The 18,356-nt window shown below is 47.1% G+C and overlaps 1 protein-coding gene across 1 annotated transcript in view; it reads left to right on the top strand.

Annotated features, from left to right (window-relative positions):
* OSBP2 (oxysterol binding protein 2) overlaps positions 1–18,356 on the top strand; it is a gene marked incomplete at its 5' end in the record, with an annotated part of 46,000 nt that overhangs the window by 794 nt on the left and 26,850 nt on the right. The window contains 1 exon segment of the mRNA XM_083373452.1: positions 4,737–4,945. Coding sequence (XP_083229578.1) covers positions 4,737–4,945 — 209 coding nt within the window.

The following is an 18,356-nucleotide window of genomic DNA, read 5'->3' as shown; positions in this document are numbered from 1 at the left end:
CATCGTCCCCTCCCAGGGTGCTGGCCTCAGCTGCCGTGGTCCCAGCTTGGAAGACTTCTGCTCCCATCGTCCCCTCCCAGGGTGCTGGCCTCAGCTGCCGTGGTCCCAGCTTGGAAGACTTCTGCTCCCATCATCCCCTCCCAGGGTGCTGGCCTCAGCTCCCGTGGTCCCAGCTTGGCAGACTTCTGCTCCCATCGTCCCCTCAGTGTGGACGGGGCACCCGAGAGGGCTTGGACTACAGGTCCCATCCTCGCTGCACTTGGAAGGTATGGGGGACATCTCCCATCATCCACAGCTAGCCTAGGGAGGCTGTTCTCCGCTTCAGATGGGCTGGATTCCAGGGCTCCGTCCCCTTCCTGCCCGTTTTCCTGCTGCAACACTGGGGCATCCAGAGCCTGCGTGCCAGATCGCCCCCAGTGCCACAAGTCTTGGACTACAAATCCTACCGTTCCCCAGCCTACCTTTCTGGTCTGCAATTCCGCCAACCATAAAACTGCAGCTCCCATCATCCTTAACCCCACAGATAGGTAGAGCATCTGGATGCTGGGGAACAATTGGCGGTACAGTTGGGAAATGATGGGAACTGTAGTCCAAAGCGCACCCTATTGAGTAGCTGAAGGATGTTTGGGGTGCTGGAATACTATGGAGATTGCGGTAAAGTTGGTCTTGCTCTGCTGCAAAGCGTATTACGGTAGCTGCCCTCCATTGTAATGCATTGAAAGCTTCCAAATATTTATTTACTTGGAGCTGCACTCTTTCTGTTCCGGTGACATAAATTCCTCCTCTCTCCCCCCTCCCCAAGCCTCCCCCTTGTCTCTAACCCCTAGCAAGGGGTTTTTTTCCCCAAGGAGGCTTTTGTCTACATATCTTGTAGGCAGTTTTGTACCCCTACATATTGTCTGCTACTCAGTTCCTCTAGCAAGGCCTGTGTGTGCAGATGGATGCGATGGGCGAAGTTCCTTGGTGGATCCAGTTTATTAGCTGTGTCCCAGCTGCTGTGAGTGCCAAGGGCACTTAAGAACGGCGGCACATGAAATATGTATGCCCTACGTGTTGTACTCTTTAACAGTCTGAAATACCAGTTGCTGGAAGACAGGAACGCAAAGGGAGCAAGCATTTTGTCTTCTGTCCCAAATCCAGTCGGGCTTAAAAGCACCTTTGCATATGCTCCCACTCTTGGTGTCTCTGGCTTAAGGTTTGAAGGAATCAAGGAAAGAGGCAGAAAGAAGAACTGGTTGGGGGTTAAGTTTGACTTGAAGGCATTACAAAAAAAAACCACAAACATTTAAGACTTTACCAGGCAACTTTCCTACCTGTGAGTGGAGTTAATAGATTTTTTTTGAAAATAAATAAAACATTTCTTACAGTTGTGTAAACTTATAAATCATAGGGCCGAAGGAACATTTCCCCCCCCCCCCCCACACTTCAGGATAAAACAGGGCTTTGGATCCATTAATGAAAAAAATAAAATAAAAATACAGAACATCTCGCAAGCTTTCCGCGCTCCAGGATGATATAACTAGTGTTTGACACGCGTATAATCTGGTTGGAATTCCTAGGAAGGAAATGAAAATTAAATTGCGCTCCTGTAAAAAAATCTTTTCTAATTTAATATTTTCTCGGGGTCTTTTATAGTAGTCTTGGGGACATCAAAGCAGCTTAGAAAACAGAACAGAAAAATTTGCATTCTGCAATTGTCTGATCTTGTTCCCTGGGACTTCCAAAAACATCTTTCCATGGGTCTGTGTTAATGAGTTGAACCAACTCTTTCTGGTTTGGGACTTTTTAAAAGGCATTGTGTTTTTTGAGTCCAGTCTGTTATTTCTCTCTCGGGAATAAATCCTTGAGAGGTTGGCTACAGTTGGCTGGCTGTTAAATTGGTTTTGCCCATCTTCACAAAGCTGAATCTGTGGAGCGGCAAAGTTAAAAAAAAAAAAAGAAAGAGTACAGCAAATAATGAAAAAAAAATCACAATAAAAAAACATAAAAAGCAGGAAAACTGTTAAAAGATTGAAACAGCAGGAGTGCAGATTCCTGACAAAGGACAAATTTGCTGGAAAGCGGTATTTTCAAATGTTGCAAAAGTGTCCGTTTCTTTTGCTTGCGTAATGCAAAGCAAAAAGCTTACATACCCACAAAATGGAAATGTTCTTAATCACGTGCTTCATAGGAGAAATATGTTTCTGAGCTCTTTCTGTTGTGGTTTGCTCCATATCTGCACGTGATTTGGCTAATTTGAATTCCTATTCGTTTTTGGTTTTTTTTGCCCCGTCAGAAAGCTTGATCGTTAATACTAATGGGACTCGACTGCTCCGGCCTTATTTTGTAGCTTCGTTCTAAAATGCGCACACGATCGCTTTTATGTAATCAAGTGCATTAGCAAAATAAGGTCTCCTTGCCTTTGTGAGTGCGAATAACTGTCAGCGTTCAGTTCCCAGTGTCAGGGGCACAGAAAGATATTGCAAACCTATGCTACTAAATAATTAAAGTCCTTACTTTCCAGCCGTCAGAGGTTTGCATCCTGCCAGAGTTGTCGAAAAAGCTAATTAATCTTATTCAAGTTCCCATTTTGTTTTTAACCATTTAACCCACTCTTTGGCGAGTTTATAGGCAAGTATGGGAGCCATGCTGGCGCAGTGGCTAGAATGCAGAATTGCAGGCTAATTCTGCCGACTGCCAGCAGTTTGATCTTGACCGGCTCAAGGTTTACTCAGCCTTCTCTCCTTCCAGGGTTGATAAAATGAAGACCCGGATTGTTGGGGGCAATGTACTGACTCTGTAAACCCCTTAGAGAGGGCTGTAAAGGACTGTGAAGTGGTATATAAGCCTATAGCTAATCATTCAGGACTGCCTGTAGAACATCTGGCACTTATAGAAACAGGTATTTGAAGGAGTAATAAAGGAGAATATTTGTAGCTCAAGGTTGACATGAGTGTGGGCATTTTTAATTTGCAGGGCATTTTTAATTTCTGTCTGGGGCACAGAGGCATTGTGGGAAATAAAGATGATGGAGGTGCTCAGCTTTGCAACAAGGCTGCTTCTCCGCTGATTTTTTTAGAAAGAGAAGGCCTGAGAGATGAACAAAAGAGGCTTTGACTGCTTCCGGTCACTTTAATGCTCCATTGTGAGTGAGTTGTGAATGCCGTTGTCAGCAAAGCTTGGTTCTTTTCTCCATCTCAAATGCATGTTTAAGACGCTGATGCCTCTTCCTCCTCCTCCTCTTGATAGCAAATTTAACTTGATGCATTTTGGAAATACCCCTGATTAAATCATGTGAGCTTTTTTTTAAAAAAAAATTAACTGCAAAAAGCTCTCTTCAGGCTGTCTGTTGATTCACGGGCCTTGTCCATAAAACATTTTAAACTGGATTGTGGTTTGTATGGTTTTTAGCTTAACGTAGGTTTCTTCCTAGAATCAGCCATAAAGTCCCTCAGTTGCCCTGGGATCGTCCCCCACCCCCTTGTAGACGACAGAAGGGAATTGATTTTATAGCAGTTTGAGGAGTGATTTTTTTTTTGCCCCGGCTTCCCATGCCTTGCAGAAATAGGATAATGAAGCAAGCAGCAGGAGACCTTCCACCCAAAGACCTCAGTTATAGGGAATATTGCAAAACTGGCCTTCAAGAACAGCCAGGATTGACTTAAAGCTCTTTCTTATTGGAAAAATTTAAACGGAAAGATATTTTTTTTCTAGCACAGGCAGCTGCTAATTGGAGGAAGCCAAATTGAAATCCTGCTACTTGGGGAGATGCTGAAATCCCATTAAATTTGCCCAGACATCCTACTTGATCATTAAACCCTTTGCAGCAAGGAGAGGAGAGATGGGAAGGGACTCACGCAGAGCCAACAAATAAGAACCATCTTTTCTCAACTTTGGCAACTTTTAAGAATTGGACTGCAAGCCCCAGAATGGCCTTACGGTCGTCTGAGGGATTCTGGGAATTGAAGTCCACATATCTTCTAGTTGCCAATGTTGAAACACTGGGCTAACAGCCTCTGATGGGTAGATCTAGCATCTGTAGTGAGTGACAAGCGAGCCTGCCTTTGTCCATCAAAGCATATTGTTTACTGTTCTGGCTGGAAACAAAAGGCATAACCAATACAGGTAATCCTCAGCACGCAACAGCTCATTTTGTGACTGTTGAAAGTTACAACGGCTTCTGGCCATTTTTCAGACTTATGACCTTTGCGGCATCCCCAGGGTCACGTGATCCCCTTTTGCAACCACCTGACAAGCAGAGTCCATGGAGAAGACCGATTCCACTTAACGACCGAGTTACTAACTCATCAATTGCTGGGATTCCCTTAACTGTGGCAGGAAAGGTCGTAGAATGGGGGCAAAAGTCACTTAACAAATGTCTCCCTTAACAACAGAAATTTGGGGTTCAGTTGTTGTCGTAAGTCAAGGCCTACCTGCATTACTCTGAGGCATAAAAGCATTTCGGCAAGAAATATTTAAATCTCCTCTCTGAGCATCTGTGAGTCTGGAAAGATTTAAAGGAAAAAAAACAACAACGCTCCACAGTTCCCAAAGAGACAACGTAGGAGTTCGCCACGAAACCAAACCAGCATTTGAGGAGTCCCATTTCTGGATCCCAAATCTTGGGGAAAAAGATTTTCCCTGTGCAATATTGCCCCCCCCCCACAAAGGCTGCAAAAAGTATAATTGGGAGAGTTGTATCTTGCCATATTAACTGCTGGAAAGTTTTTCTTACTCTTTCTTTGATACTTTTGCAGGACTCAAGCAGAAATGGCCCACACCTGCCGGGGAACCATCAACCTGTCCATGGCTCACATTGACACCGAGGATTCTTGCAATATTCTTCTTTCCAACGGGGGAAGGACCTACCACTTGAAAGCCAGCTCGGAAGTGGAACGGCAGCGCTGGGTCACAGCCCTGGAGCTGGCTAAGGCCAGGGCTATCCGAATCAGGAGCAACCAGTCAGGTAGATGTGCATGCATGCATGCGCGGAGGGGGCGGGGCTGTAAGCCTTCTGGCAAGCTCATGTCCTGCTAGTGTGGCTAGTCCTCAACTCGGAACCGTAGTTAGTGACCTTTCAAAGTCATAACGCCGTCTTATAAGCAGGACGGGTTCTATAAGCGCGCGGTTGGATTTGCAGTTTCTTGGGGCCAGGATTTTAAAGAATCTAATATATATAAAAATGTCCTGAGTAGATCCCATGGCGATTGTTTGTCTTTGTGTAGCGTAAATCAAAATCTGGGTAGGCACAGGGTGGCGCTGTTGTGTTTCTGTTTGTGGAAATAGAAAGGCATGCGTGTTTTAATACTTTTGTCTGCCCATGCCATAATTTCTGGCGGCTCCTGTTCTGAGCCATTTTAATTTCTGGGAGTTGGAGGGGTGGGGGGGGGGAATTGTTTCATCAGAAGGGTCAAAAGCACATTAAGTCATTAGAATGCATGAAAGTTGATAAAGAAAAGGCTGAGGGCTTTAGTTTCACCTCTCCAAGACAGATTCTGTACGAGAATCCCCGTTAGTTGTCTCTTTAGCTTCTTGTTAGCTATGAAAAAGTCAATCAATCAATAAGTCAGTCAGTCAGAATAGAGCTGAAGGACCTCAGAGGCCTTCTAGTCCAACCCCCTGCTCAATCAGGAGACCCTATACAATTTGAGACAAATGGCTGTCCAGTCTCTTCTTAAAAACCTCCGTTGATGGAGCGCTCACAACTTCTGACTACAAGCTGTTCCACTAGTTAATTGTTTTCATTGTTTAGGGACTTCCTCCTTAATTCCAAGTTGCTTCTCTCCTTGATTAGTTTCCACCCATTGTTTCTTGTCCTGCCTTCAGGCGCTTTGGAGAATAGCTTGACCCCCCCTCTTCTTTGGGGCAGCCCCTCAAATACTGGAAGACTGCTATCATGTCACCCCTGCTCCTCCTTTTCTCGACACATTTCCTGCAACTGTCCTTCATATGTTTTTGTCTCCAGGCCTTTAAATCATCTTAGTTGCTCGTCTTTGCACTTTTTCCAAAGTCTCAACATCTTCCAGTACAAGCTACACACACACACACACACACACACACAAAACAAACAAACACATCTAGTGTCATCCCTCCCCAGTAAACCCAACAGCAAACAGAACTTGTATTCTAAGGCTACATTAACAGAATCTTGCAAGTCTGGAAGTATAAATTTCCACCAACTCTTTTTAACACCTGATCAATTAGGGTGGGTCCTTCGTAAGGTCTTCCTCTTACCATTAATCATTGGGGGTTTCTCTCTCTCTCTCTCTTGCCTGATTGTTTTCTGGGCACCGTCTCTTCCCCTCATCCCCAAAGACCATTCTCACATTACTTTACTGTACGCCTAAGATTCTTCCCTCCAATTTCCCCCTATAACAATGGCCCTGCGAGGTGGGCTGGAGTAAGAATGCCCACGGTCACCCAATCGGCTTTCGCGCCTAAGGTGGGATTAGCACTCGCTTTTCCCTCTCGCCTTCAGTAAAATTATTTTTTGGGGAAAGCCTCATTTGCAAATGCCAGCTCTGGGCATCTCAAGCGGGTTTTGCAGCGTTTTCATTTCTTTCTCCCTCTGGGAAGCCCGTTAAAAGACCTTGCAGTTGTTGGTTCTGGGAGCCCTGCTGAGCCGAGAGGCGGTTGAAATTGGTTTAATGCGCATCGTTGTTCCTTGATCAAGAAGCCATCCCTAAGAGGAGTGCTGAAAGCGGGATGCCCCGCTGAGCAGACGCTAATAAAAACTGTCACACGCAGGCAAAACCTTGGGTGGTCCCTCCTGGGTGTTTGTCTCCTTCCCCAGCCAGGCTGGCTTTGCCGAGTTCACCGTCCTTGATGTGGCTTGCTGGTTCTTGTCTTAGCAGACCTGTACAAAAGGAGACTAGTTGACAAGACACGGGAGATAAATAGCTTCCCACAGTGTGCGGAACCCAGACCAAAAGAATCTCTTAAGAGCACGCCCAACACTGACGGGCAAGCCACCAGAATATAAACTCCTTACTAGCCCTGATGATGTTGCCTAGTTTGGCTAACGACACATCTGCAAGAAAACGAGCAAGGTCAGGAGCCCTCAATTCAATCCTGAGCTGCAAATTATTCTCCTTTATTGGTACCAGACCAAACAGGCCTCATTCCTTGGTTTAACTGTAATGTCTGAACTGAGTTTCTGGCAGTTACCTTAACAATGGCAAAAACATAGGATGTGGTTTTAAATGTATTTTAAGAGGGGAGGTGGGCTGTTATTTCCATTCTGTGGCATTATTACTCTGATGGCCTATATGGCTTTGATGTGCTAATGAGATGAAACAGCAGTAGGATATATATATATTTTTCAGACATGTTTCTTAAAAAAAAAAGTCTAGCTCTTTAAATCTTTTTAAAGAAGCACGCCCGGATTTTCTTCCTTTTCGATTCTCACCCAGATTTGATCAAAACAGTCTGATGATGCCTGATGCAGCCATAAAGGCTTCTTCCTTTTAATAAAATTTGTTAGTCAAAAAAAGCTGCTACTGACCTCTTTAGTTTTTTTTTTTCTATTATAGACCGGCACAAATCTTCTCTTACAGTCACTCAGGCTTGTTGATTTATGTGTGTGTGTGTGTGTACACACACACAAAATTTGGCGATTTTTAATAAAAAGCATTAACCTAATTCTAAAGTAGCAAACGGTAAAATGTAATACTGTTCATTCTGTGGCTTTTTACTTATTCTGGGTGATATTGGGCACAGGTGAAGCTGAAAAAGGCGAGCATTTTATCCTGTACTTGCTTAAACTGAATAGCTATGTTTCTTAGGTAACCCCCCCCCCCTCATATGATGTGGCTATTAAGAACAATAGATATTTTGGTAATAATTAATAAATTGCTGTCCGATAGAGGTCAGATTCTGCTCCCATTTGCTAACTCAAGCATGTTGCTTGCTGATCAAAGAGCTGAATGGCAGACTGCCGTTAGATCTCAACCCCAGGGATTCTCCTGAGCACAATCTCTCCGAACGGTTCTTTGAAAAGGCAGGAGACAGGTGAGAAAATGAAGGTTTTTCGATTCCGTGTCTGCTTGCGTTTATTTTAGTTTTATACGGATGCTGATAATGGACAAAGTAATGAGATTTTTTAGAAAACCACATATATAACGTATCGGTAACCTAGCTATGACGATGAGTTCAAGAAACTGCGATGCAAATGCAACCACACCCAGTTTCCTATGCTGGTCTATCGACTGTATGAAAGATTGGATTCTATGCTTCTCTGCTTTCTTTGCAGGTTTTCATTGAAGCGGTTGATTTGATTAATTAGTAATAATACAGATGGAACCATTATGCTAACTAGGTGGCTTAGGTGAGGGGGTTTTTTCCCCCTGTTTTTTGGGGTGGGTGGGTGGGTGGGACAGAGTATTGGATCCCATTTAATAAAATTTGCTGCTGGAGCCCAACGGTTGAAGCTGCCTTTTAAGGATTTAACGTGGTTGCAAAATCATTTAAAAAAAATAATAATAATCGTATGTCACCCACCCCTCCTCGGGGGGGGAGAAATACCCAACCTTTTGTGGCCTAATGAAGGTTGCCCTTAGAGGAGATCTTACTGAGATATTTGTAAACGAGAGAATGCAGATAGACACGCCAGCTTAAGGGTTAACTACACTTTGTAACATCTATCCGGAGATTGGCGATTGTGGGGACAATTAAGCCATAAATAATAATAATAATAATAATAATAATAATAATAATAATAATAATAATAATAATAATAATAATGGGCGGTATATAAATTCAATAAAATAAAATTAATCATCATCATCATCATCATCATCATCATCATCATCATCAACATCATCATCATCATCATCATCATCATCATCATCATCATCATCATCATCATCCCACTGAAGAGACGGTCCGGTCAGTTCCTTCGCTGGGTGGGTCGGAGGAGCTGGGCGGTTTTAAGGACGTGGCCGCCGAGTCGTCAGCCCCGTGGGGCGCTCCGGGGATCGCGCGTGGCTCTTCCACGGAGAGCAGGTGTGTGTGTGGGGGGGGGAGGGGCAGCGGAGCCCCGCTGGGAAGTCGCCCGGGCACTGCGCCTGGCCGCTGTCCAGGGTGCTGATCGGCTGGCCGGCCCGGGCCGCTTCGCCTGCGCTGCTGCTGCTCTCCCGAGCCAACGGATTCGAACCGGAGCCGCCTTTTCACCTGGATTTGTCAGCCCGCTGAAGGCATTCCAGTAAGAGGAGGAGGAGGAGGAGGAGGAGGAGGAGGAGGAGGAGGAGGAGGAGACCTGTAACTCCAGGTTGTGTTTGGGAGTGTGCGAAGCGTTGCCCTTTTTGTCACTGGCCACCGAGGCAGGAATGCTGTGGTGAGTAGGGGGGCTGGTGGTGCTTGGCAAAGCTTCTCCCAGAACAAAAGAGAGTGGGGTTTTTCCCACTGCCGGTTCCCTCCCCGCCCCTTCTTTGCCCCTCCTCATTCTGCTTCCGAAGCGGAGCAGGGGACGGACAAGGGCACCCTTCTGTTGGGCACAGAGGGGTGGGTGGGGGTGGGTCAGCTCAGCTTTGACCCGCCTGGGAAAGGGATGAGAGTCAGCAGAAATGCAGCTCCCTCGTTCTTTCGTTCTTTCTCCCTCCCTCGCCCCCCCCTCTTGGATTTTTGCATTCCAGGCTTAAGCTCACCGCCTCTCTCTCATCGCGGTCACCCCCTCCTGGGTGCTTTTTTGCCACACCTTGCAAACAACACAGCTGGAATAAAGTGGAGAAGCGTGGGTGGGGGTGGGGGGAGAGGGTTAATGATTTTTTATGAGTCCTGGCTGCTTTGAGATTCTTTCATTCAAAGACATTATTTTAAACATGGAAGCAGCTCTGACTGCTCAGATCAGGGTGGGGCTGTGCAAAGTTTGGCTTCCCGAGATCCGAGGCGAAGGGGATGCATAAGATGCACATCGCTTGAGAGACCCTCATCTCTCTCCCCCTTCCCACCCAGGGGATGTCGACTCCCCCCCCCCCCGCTGCCTCCCTGCTCAGCCTGGGCTGTGCCTCTGAGTAAGCATTTACTCCCCACCTATCAGGGAAGCAGGGCTGCGCTATAGCTGCCCCCTAGCCCCCACCCCTCCGCCACCCCCCCCCATCCTGCCAGCTCTCCATGGGGGAGATGTGCCTTAACCTTATGGGCCACCTCTGCTTACGGCCCCATCACAGCGAGGTCTCCATCACCTGGCAAGGTCAGAAGCTTGGGAGGAGGGCTGGGAGGGGGGGGGCTGGGCTGGTGGGTCAGAGGAACTGGCTACAAAAGCTTTCCAAAAGGAACAAAAAAGCAGGTGGGGAGGGAGAAGCCCCCCCCACCCCGCTGGGCTGTCAAGAAAGAATCCTTCACAGCTTGTGTAGTTCTTGTCCCTGGATGCCCTTTCCTTTAAGATGAGATGGCTTTAAAAGCCGCCCTTGAAATCCTACAGCTCAGGATCAATGCCCAGAGGTCAGACTTTCCTGGAGAAGGAAGGCGTGCAAAGCAGGGGCAATCTGGAATTAGTTAGCTCCAAGAGCCGGAAACGATATTGCTCTCTCTTCCCACGGCTGTAATTGTCAAACTGTTTCTTGGACCTCCTGAAAAGAAAAGAGGCAATTTTCATCTGGCTGGCCTTTCATTTTGCTGGAGCCTGGACGGTATATGTGTGTGTGCGCGTGTGTGTGCGCTTGTACGTGGGACAAACGCATGCCTTTGGGAAGCCCACAAGTACGACCGATGTGATGGGCAGAATCGGAAAAACAGAGAGACAAACTCTTCTTCCGCCCAGTGACTGGGGCAAAAAGGGTGAAATACAGTGTTACGTCAGGGTAATGCGAGATAGGGTGCTTACACTATTTTTAATTTATTTCAGGATGTTTGTGATCGGAGTTGGGCGTTGGGTATTTGGAGAAGTGGCAGTGGCACCGTAGATTTTTATGGCTGTCGGTCTTTCCCAAATAATGTGATTTTTGCTCTTGTTACGGGGGTATAATAATAATAATAAGTTGGAAGGGACCTTGGAGGTCATCTAGTCCAACCCCCTGCTAAGGCAGGAAACCCGATACCATTTCAGACAAATGGCTGTCCAGGGTGTGTGATGTTTTCCCCACCACCACCACCACCACTATTAACTCCAGCAGTTTCTAAAAGTTAAAATAAACAAGGCTTGGGAAGTGAGTTTTGCCGGGAAGAAACCCTTTTCTGTAAATGTAATTCACGGATTTTGTTTCCCATTTTCCATTTCCGGGCATACCGGAGGCCATTTGCTGGTTGCCCCTTGAGAAATATCGGTTCTCTTCTGTTGCTGTTTTCAAGAGATTAATGGATACAAGAAACTAGCAAAATGACTGTACATCCCCGCATACAAATGGAACTTGATATTATTTCTGAAAACTAAAGACATTTGTGATCTTCTAAATTTCTTTCTTTTTTTTTAAACTACAGTGAGGTTCTTTGAAACATTGTTTTGGGGATTTGAAGCAAGGTGTTCCATAGTTTTTGAAAGTCCCCCCCCCCCCCCAGTTTACATCACTATGAAATACTGATGGCTTTGCATGCGTCTGTCATATATTTAGGAGTGTTGAGATTTAGAGAAAGAAAATCTTTCAATATTTAAAACAATTTAAGACTGATGTTATTTGCTTGCAAGAAACACATATTAGAGCTATGGATCAAAAGTACTTATTGAACTCTAGATTGGGTACACAATTTATTGCCTCTGCAATGAATAAGAAGAATGGAGTGGTTATTTATGTCAAGAATACTATGACAGCGGAGTTAATAGAAGCAGATAAACAAGGAAGATATGTTATAATAGATTTGCTGATTGAGATTTATCTGGACCAGTCAAAATACATGGCTTTCCTTCTTCCTTCTGCTTCTGGCGCCTGACTGCTTTTTTTCCTTAGCAAATGTAATGTCTGCGTGAAGCTGGTGGGAGATGAGGCCTAAGGAATGTAAGTAAAAATGTAGAAAGATAAAGGCAATAATTGAACATAATATTGGGTGGTGATGTTCTTTTTGCTTATATCACTTGCTGCGGCAGAACGATGGGGTGCTACGGCTATTTGGTTTCTGTTAATATTAAGCAAAGCTGTGAAGTTACCCTAGGCTCCATGTGGCTGTGCTTTTATTAGTATTTATTAATAACGAACATACATATTGATGATTTTATAATTAGTTCCTGAATGAGCCCCAGATGACTGTAGGGAGAGGAATGCGAGATTAGGTTTCCCCCCTCTGCTTCCTTCATTCCTTCCCTGCAGACTTGGGAACAGACTAAGTTGTGTTCCTGAGAGAACACAATGCTTTCTGTTAAAGAGGCTGAGAAACTCACTTTGAAGTTTGCAGAGTGTTGTTTGTGTGTGCCTGCTCCTCTTTTCGCTTTTGTCCCACTGTTCTCTGAAACCAAAGAGCTGGAAAGTTAAAAACTCAGAGGCGAACCAGTTGGGCGTCTTGTGAAGTTCTTGCAGATGTTTCATTACCAGGCTAGGTAACATCACCGGTGCGTGGGCGAGTAAAGGCCGCTGGCTGTTTATATAGGACTGCTTGTGACCAAAGAGAGCATCAGGCTGAAGAAAAGTACCAGATTTGTGTGTTTTTTTAAAAAAATCAGCCTTCTCCAAAATACAGTATTTTCTCGCGCGCCCTTAAAATCAGTGAACCTTTGGTAGTCTTCCTCTGCCTTGTTTCCGTTTTCTCCCATCACAACCACGTTGTGTGCATCTTGAAAAGCAAGCAGGGCCCAAGTGGGACCCCTCTGTACAGGTAGTCCTGCATTTACAGCAGTCCACGTAAGCGACCGTTTGAAGTTTCAACGGCACTGGGCGGAACAGGGACTTACAACCTTTTTTTTCCACACTTACGACCAGGGTAACCTCCTCAGGGTCACATGATCAAAATTCGGACGCTTGGCGACTGACCCGCCTTTAGGACGGTTTGTGCAGTCTCCCGGGGGTGTGTGTGTGTCACGTGATTCCCCTTTGCCACCTTCCGACAAGCCACGTCAACGGGGGAAGCCAGACTGACTTAACAGCCGTGTCACTAACTGAACAGCGGCAGTGATTCCCGTAACAACTGTGTCAAGCAAGGTCGTCCAATGAGGCAAAACTCACTTAACAAATGTCTCCCTTGGCAACAGAAAACCTGGGCTCACTTGTGGCCGTAAGCCGAGGACTGTCCATAATACCTTGCCTTTCTACTTTCTCTCAAGGTAAAATCAGGGCGAAAGCTTGCCCCACGGAGGCATTGGCCGTTGTGGAGGTGCAGACTCTAGCATTTCTAAAGAGCAGGTTGAAAAAGGCCTCCGTAAAGTCCCAGGGTGCACATTCTGCCCAGTTAATTCCTTCTTTTTTTTCTTTGAGATGACCCGGCCTTCCATTTTCAAGTCCTTTGAAAGCTGCTAAAATCTGGGCAATGCTGTTGCAGGGCCCAGAGGCAAGGAAGGGTTAAAGCTCTGATGCAGAATTTCCTGCACATAAGGATTTAAAGGGACAGGAGCCTGTTCACATCACCTTTCCGGCTAATGCTCTCATCCTGGGCTGCCGGTGGCTTTCCCGACCGAAGCAGCAGCATTAAAGCCGCCACACCGAGTAGGCGGTTTCCGTGCCGGTTTTCCTCCCTTGTCGGCGGAGACCCTGCCGGCCTCGCCAGCGCGGAGGGAGTTAAGTGTTGCCTTGTTCACCCCGAAGTGGGGGTTGCCGGGAAAGATCCATGGGGCTCAGCCTTTGGAGAGCTCAACCTAGGTCCAGCGTCTGTAATGGGGAAGAAGAAGAACGTGCCCGCAGCATCAGCAGCCCTTTTTGCTGCTAAATGAGGATCTTTCCTCCACATTCCTGCTCTCTGGCTTGCTTTGATTGTCCAAGAGACTCCCAGCCATGTCCCTAGCCTCGGCTTCTGCCAGGGCCCTCCAGCAGCGGGCATGAAGAATAGGAGCTGTTGGGAGACGGGATCGGTCCGCTCCTTCTGCAACTCCGGCTGCCTGAATAAAATTAAGAAGGGTTAGTTGGGCCTTTGTGGATCCTCCCCACAGACGCCGCCGCCTTCGTTTCTCCGGGGTCCCTTCCCCTTCCGGCTGGTGCTTGGGTGTGTGTGTGTATGTGTATGTGTGTGTGGTGTAGTTCTTGCTGCATGATCAGTTCAGCCCAACGTAGGTGATGCTGGAAAGGCCCTGGGTTGGTTTTCGTTTTTTAAAAACATGCACACGTGATGACGGAGGAGCGTGCCTGGTTGGGAAAGGGGGCATGGCTGCTGGCTTCGTCAGGTGCAGAGAGCAGTAAAAGGTGCTGAGCCCAATGGGGAATAAAAGTCAAAGCAAAATGTTAGCATCATATATAAGGGGTGCACAATTCTGCGGGTGCATCTCTGCAGCCATCCAGAGTGAACTCGGTGCTCAAGGCTTTCCAAGGAGACTTTTAGGGTGCATTTGGCTTAAATGAGGTCTGTGGAACTGTGTACATTTTTCTTTTTTTAAACAACAACAACCCCCCCCTCCCCAAAAAAAAACCCTGTAAGTTACATGGTTCTAATTTTTTCTAGGGAGGAGAAGAATGAGGGGGGAGAGACCCCCCCCCATCGTTCCTTAACACAGGGATGTGGATTTTGTGATACGCAAATAAGGCCCACAGCCCCTTCACCTAACCTTGCATTGTTGTCCCTGTTTGTAGACTTCAAAAGGCCTGGCCCACAATCGCAGATCTTGAATATTTATTGTCTCTTGTAAAATTCAGCATGGCCTGAATTTTGAAAAGCGGAAGAGAATCTTAAGTAGGTCAGCCACAAAAGAGAATCAATTCTTAAAACGTCAAAAAGTGTTTTGGGGATCCGTGACAAAATGGGAACCTTTTGAAGGGTGCTCTCTGAATATTTCCAGGTTTCTCATTAGAACGAGCAGAATTGCTTTGCTTACTGCCAGGGATATTATGAATGCTGAAAGTGAAGTGTTTTCAGGCTGCCTTCACTGGCTCCAGATTTGCAAGGTGTACGTGATTCCGGATTGGGCAGTATAGAGTTAGTAATCCAAAATGCAGGATACCTTGCTTTGGAAGGTAACATGGAGGCTGCTTTTAAACAGGTTAAAAACCAAAGGTACACACACCTATTTTTATTTTATTAACTTATATGACCACCTGCCTCGAACACTGTGATGCAGGGTGTTTTATAACAAACCAGAGAAAGTCGAACACAAAGAACAATTGCAATCAAAAGCCAGGCCACTGGAGCTGAAATCCATACTTTGGGCTCTCCTACTCTGTTCCCCGGGCCCATCGCTAGTTGAGTCTAGGGCAATGCTCCGTGGTCAACTCACCATGGGACAACTCACTTTATCAAAGGAATGGTGGACTAGAATCATTAAGGAAAGGATGCAAAAGGAGGGACAGAATGAATAATTAAATAGCAAAACAGAATAATTAAATATAATAGTTAAATTGTCCCGCAGCAAGTTCTTCCAGGGCAGGTTGGCTGTGTCAAGTTGGCCATGGTGAGTTGGCCATGACAACGTTGGCTGTGGCAAGTTGTTTGTGGCAAGTTGGCTGTGGCAATGTTGGCCGTGGCAAGTTGACAGCTAGAAGCAGCATGGCAGTGCTAGCGCAAGCAATCTTTGTAACTTGACATTCTTTTTGTTATACATTGTGCTTAACTTGTATTCTATAATTACAATGCCATCTTGCATGTCAGTCCATATATTCGGGACGTTACAGCGATTTGAGGGGTTAATGGAAGAAATGACTCATAATCATGTTTACCACACTGTATGTGTTAAAAATCAAGCTGTGAAACCCTGGCCCTGTTGTGTTACATGTTTGACCCAGTTTTTAACACTTGCTCCCCCCTCTTCCTTCCCCAGTGAAGCATGCAAGGGGCGAAACCGCTTCATTTTTTGTTGTTGTTGACGCTTGTGTAGTTCCATTAATAGGGGCTGAACTTTATAGTTGCAAGCTCGTGATTAACGCTTCTGCATGAGGAAAATGGAACCAACGTGGAAGCTGAAGTAAACGGGGAAATGGGGTTTCCATTTGGGTTGCAACAATACAGGCTGAGGGTGAAATGCTTTGTAAGGGATTTCTTTCTTCACCTCTTTCATGTCGCTGTTCACCAGATAATTGCTGCGGAAATTGCCAGGAGTGCCGGTCTTACCAATAAATCCAGAAGAGAGATAAGAGAAGGAGGGTGGTTTACTTTTATACAGGGCGGTTGAGTTGTGGCATCTTGGGATTTGATGAAGGATAGGTCATAAAGCGAATCTGGGGGCTAGAACATTTGCAGGGTGAGCGTGCAACTCCCAACAGAATCTTGGATGCCCCCTTAAATTCCTTCTCCCTCTTTTTTTTTTTTTTTGGAATTGAAGGGAAGCATTAGCATCAAGCAAAATCTGTAGGTTCGGCAAAGTCTCTGGTATCTGCAGGTACAGCGGATCCCCCCAGGGACTCTTAGAAGATAAAGGGAGGGGGGCGCTTTGTCCACCTTCTGAGATGGGGGTACTTGCCTCTCTTCAAAATAGCACCCCTTCTCTGACTGTCCCATAACCCGCTAAAAGAATTTGCATTCTTTCAGAGAGTCGTTGAGGCCACTTGGAGCCGGCCTAGAGGACGCAGATAAACCTCCGAGCGGCCTCAACGACACTCTTCAAAAAAGGCAAAGGACCAGCAGTCTGCAAGGAGTATAAATCCTTCCATTCCCCGCCATCCAGTCAGAGCGGAAGAAGCTTCTCGGATGAGAAGCGAAACCTCTTCAAAGAAAAACAAGGAAGTCCAGTTGCCTCCTGAAACAGCAGAGCTGGTCTCTTCTCTTTCTGGCCTCCTGCACCGGCCTCGGGCTCAGGGTAGGGGTGGGGGTGTGGCTGTTGTTATGAGGGAGACCTTGTGTCCGCGGGAGGCCACTGTTCCTCAGATAGTCGGGTGTGAGTCTCTCTTTTTGAGATGCGGCCCTGGTGCGCAGTTGGGCTTGCTGCTGGTGTACCTTTCGCCTAGTCATGCAGCAGCAGCCCTGCCTGAGCTGCTCGATGTCCTCTCTGCGCTGGTGGTTGAGTTCCCGAAACTTATAGTTTTGGGGGATTTCAACCTACCATCGCTGGGAGGATCATCTGAGTTGGCCCGGGAGTTCATGGCTTCCATGACGGCCATGGACCTGACGCAGGTAATTTCGGGACCGACTCATGAGGGAGGCCACACCCTTGACCTAGTTTTTTTATCTGGACAGTGGTTAGATGATCTTGGTGGGGGCTCTCCAATTATTATGCCCCTGTCATGGACCGATCATCATCTCCTGCGGCTGGTCTTCCGTTTTGCCACCCCCCGCCGTGGGTGTTTGGAACCAATTAAATGGTACCGCCCCAGACGCTTAATGGATCCCCAGAGGTTCCAGACAGCTCTGGGGTCCCCACCTGCCTCCCTTGCTCACAGCTCGGCAGATGCCTTAGTGGAAGCCTGGGAAAGGACGGCCACTGAGGCTCTTGATCGAGTTGTACCCCTGCGGCCCCTGACCCGGTGCAGATCCCGTCGAGCTCCATGGTTCTCTGCGGAGCTTCGGGAGATGAAGCGTCGGAGACGGGGCCTAGAGAGCGGTTGGAGGTCCAGCCGATCCGAATCCGACCGATTGCGACTAAGAGCCTACATTAGGTCTTATCTCGCTGCGATAAGGGAGGCGAGGTCTAACCACTTCGCCACCCTTATCGCGTCCGCAGATAATCGCCCGGCCGCCCTGTTTAGGGTGACTCGCTCCCTCCTAAATCAGGAGGTGAGGGAGGATCCCTTGCAGGGCCGTGCCGAGGAGTTTAACCAACATCTGTCGGACAAAATCGCTCGGATTCGGACCGGTTTGGACTCTGACTGGGCAGAGTCTGACGATCAGGACACGGGTGGTCTTGTCGATATCATCTGGGAGGAGTTTGATTCTGTGACTCCGGAGGAAGTGGACAGGATCATGGGGAGGCTGAGCACCACCACATGTTTATTGGACCCGTGCCCTTCCTGGCTGGTTTATGCAGCCCGGGAGAGGACACGCAGCTGGTTCCAGGCAGTTATATCGGCTTCTTTGAGTGAGGGTATCTTCCCCGCCGTCTTGAAGGAGGCGGTGGTGAGGCCTCTCCTCAAGAAGCCTGCCCTGGACCCTGCTGTATTGAATAACTTTCGTCCTGTCTCCAACCTTCGCTTTCTTGCGAAGGTTGTTGAGAGTGTGGTGGCGCATCAGCTCCCTTTGGTCCTGGATGAAGCGGATTATCTAGACCCGTACCAATCGGGTTTCAGGCCCGGGCACAGCACGGAGACGGCATTGGTCGCGCTGGTGAATGATCTCTGGAGGGCTCGGGACAGGGGGCATTCCTCTGTCCTAGTCCTATTAGACCTCTCGGCGGCTTTCGATACCATCGACCATGGTATCTTGCTGCGGCGTCTCAGGGGATTGGGAGT

This window comes from Vipera ursinii, assembly GCF_947247035.1.
Source record: "Vipera ursinii genome assembly, chromosome: 14".
NCBI classification, from domain to species: domain Eukaryota; kingdom Metazoa; phylum Chordata; class Lepidosauria; order Squamata; family Viperidae; genus Vipera; species Vipera ursinii.
Note: the sequence above shows the minus strand (reverse complement) of the source record. Positions and strands in the feature narration are given on the sequence as shown.